The sequence below is a fragment of the Penaeus japonicus genome, unplaced genomic scaffold (assembly GCF_977035675.1).
Source record: "Penaeus japonicus unplaced genomic scaffold, GWHDUDI00000001_assembly GWHDUDI00000037, whole genome shotgun sequence".
Taxonomy (NCBI): domain Eukaryota; kingdom Metazoa; phylum Arthropoda; class Malacostraca; order Decapoda; family Penaeidae; genus Penaeus; species Penaeus japonicus.
In genome coordinates this window covers 2,768,962-2,771,461 of record NW_028234439.1, presented here as the reverse complement: position 1 = coordinate 2,771,461, position 2,500 = coordinate 2,768,962, and the positions used below count along the sequence as shown (strand labels likewise).

General features: G+C 45.0%; 1 protein-coding gene across 1 annotated transcript in view; it reads left to right on the top strand.

Moving 5' to 3' along the window:
* Window positions 1-2,500, top strand: part of LOC122245719 (uncharacterized) — a 15,459-nt gene that overhangs the window by 10,326 nt on the left and 2,633 nt on the right. The window contains exon 5 of the mRNA XM_043003653.2: window positions 367-460. Within this exon, the coding sequence (XP_042859587.2) occupies window positions 367-460 (94 nt within the window). The remainder of the gene's footprint in view (window positions 1-366; window positions 461-2,500) is intronic.

The following is a 2,500-nucleotide window of genomic DNA, read 5'->3' as shown; positions in this document are numbered from 1 at the left end:
TCTCGCTATTTATCTACATCTCTCTCTCTCTCTCTCTCTCTCTCTCTCTCTCTCTCTCTCTCTCTCTCTCTCTCTCTCTCTCTCTCTCTCTATATATATATATATATATATATATATATATATACTCAGATATATTCTTTCTCTGCCTCTCTTCACCACCTCTACTCTCTCTCTCTCTTTTTCTGTCTCTCTCTCTCTCTACCTCACTCTCTCTCTCACCCTCCCTCCCCCACACACTCTCTTTTTCATTCTCTCTAATAATTTCAATATCTCTTATAAACGCTTTTCCTGTGATATAAAGTTCAAACTCAAGCAGGTTTAATAATGATAATAATAATAACATTAAAAAAAATCCCTGCACATCAGGTCGGGGATACCGGAAGTCATCTGACAGACCCTATCGTGGCGAGCAAGGACAGCACGAGACCAACGTCAGACCTCCAAGAATTCACTTTTAGTAGTAAGTATGTCGGCGATGCAGCGTGATGTGAATATGTCCTTGGTTTAGTCCAGTCTCTACTCTCTTTTTCTTATTCTTTCTTTATCTCTCTCTCTCTCTCTCTCTCTCTTTTTCAACCCCTCTCATACTCTCTCTCTCTCTCTCTCTTTCATTCCCTCTCATACTCCCTTTCTCTCTCTCTCTCTCTCTCTCTCTCTCTTTCAACCCCTCTCATACTCTCTCTCTCTCTCTCTCTCTCTCTCTCTCTCTCTCTCTCTCTCTCTCTCTCTCTCTCTCTCTCTCTCTCTTTCAACCCCTCTCATACTCTCTCTCTCTCTTTCAACCCCTCTCATACTCTCTCTCTTTCAACCCCTCTCATACTCTCTCTCTCTTTCAACCCCTCTCATACTCTCTCTCTCTCTTTCAACCCCTCTCATACTCTCTCTCTTTCAACCCCTTTCATACTCTCTCTCTTTCAACCTCTCTCATACTCTCTCTCTCTCTCTCTTTCAACCCCTCTCATACTCTCTCTCTTTCAACCCCTCTCATACTCTCTCTCTTTCAACCCCTCTCATACTCTCTCTCTCTTTCAACCCCTCTCATACTCTCTCTCTTTCAACCCCTCTCATACTCTCTCTCTCTCTTTCAATCCCTCTCATACTCTCTCTCTCTTTCAACCCCTCTCATACTCTCTCCCTCTCTCTCTCTTTCAACCCCTCTCATACTCTCTCTCTCTCTTTCAACCCCTCTCATACTCTCTCTCTCTCTTTCAACCCCTCTCATACTCTCTCTCTCTCTTTCAACCCCTCTCATACTCTCTCTCTCTTTCAACCCCTCTCATACTCTCTCTCTCTCTTTCAACCCCTCTCATACTCTCTCTCTTTCAACCCCTCTCATACTCTCTCTCTCTCTCTTTCAACCCCTCTCATACTCTCTCTCTTTCAACCCCTTTCATACTCTCTCTCTTTCAACCCCTCTCATACTCTCTCTCTTTCAACCCCTCTCATACTCTCTCTCTCTCTTTCAACCCCTCTCATACTCTCTCTCTCTCTTTCAACCCCTCTCATACTCTCTCTCTCTCTTTCAACCCCTCTCATACTCTCTCTCTCTTTCAACCCCTCTCATACTCTCTCTTTCTCTTTCTACCCTTCTCATACTCTCTCTCTCTCTCTCAATCCCTCTCATACTCTCTCTCTCTCTTTCAACCCCTCTCATACTCTCTCTCTCTCTTTCAACCCCTCTCATACTCTCTCTCTTTCACCCCCTCTCACACTCTCTCTCTCTCTCTCTCACACTCTCTCTCTCTCTCTCTTTCAACCCCTCTCATACTCTCTCTCTCTTTCAACCCCTCTCATACTCTCTCTCTCTCTCTCTCTCTCTCTCTCTTTCAACCTCTCTCATACTCTCTCTCTCTTTCAACCCCTCTCATACTCTCTCTCTTTCAACCCCTCTCATACTCTCTCTCTCTTTCAACCCCTCTCATACTCTCTCTCTCTTTCAACCCCTCTCATACTCTCTCTCTTTCAACGCCTCTCATACTCTCTCTCTTTCAACCCCTCTCATACTCTCTCTCTCTTTCAACCCCTCTCATACTCTCTCTCTCTTTCAACCCCTCTCATACTCTCTCTCTCTTTCAACCCCTCTCATACTCTCTCTCTCTTTCAACCCCTCTCATACTCTCTCTCTCTTTCAACCCCTCTCATACTCTCTCTCTTTCAACCCCTCTCATACTCTCTCCCTCTCTCTCTCTTTTATCCTCTCTCATACTCTCTCTTTCAACCCCTCTCATACTCTCTCTCTCTTTCAACCCCTCTCATACTCTCTCTCTCTTTCAACCCCTCTCATACTCTCTCCCTCTCTCTCTCTTTCAACCTCTCTCATACTCTCTCTTTCAACCCCTCTCATACTCTCTCTCTTTCAACCCCTCTCATACTCTCTCTCTTTCAACCCCTCTCATACTCTCTCCCTCTCTCTCTCTTTCAACCCCTCTCATACTCTCTCTCTTTCAACCCCTCTCATACTCTCTCTCTCTTTCAACCCCTCTCATACTCTCTCCCTCTC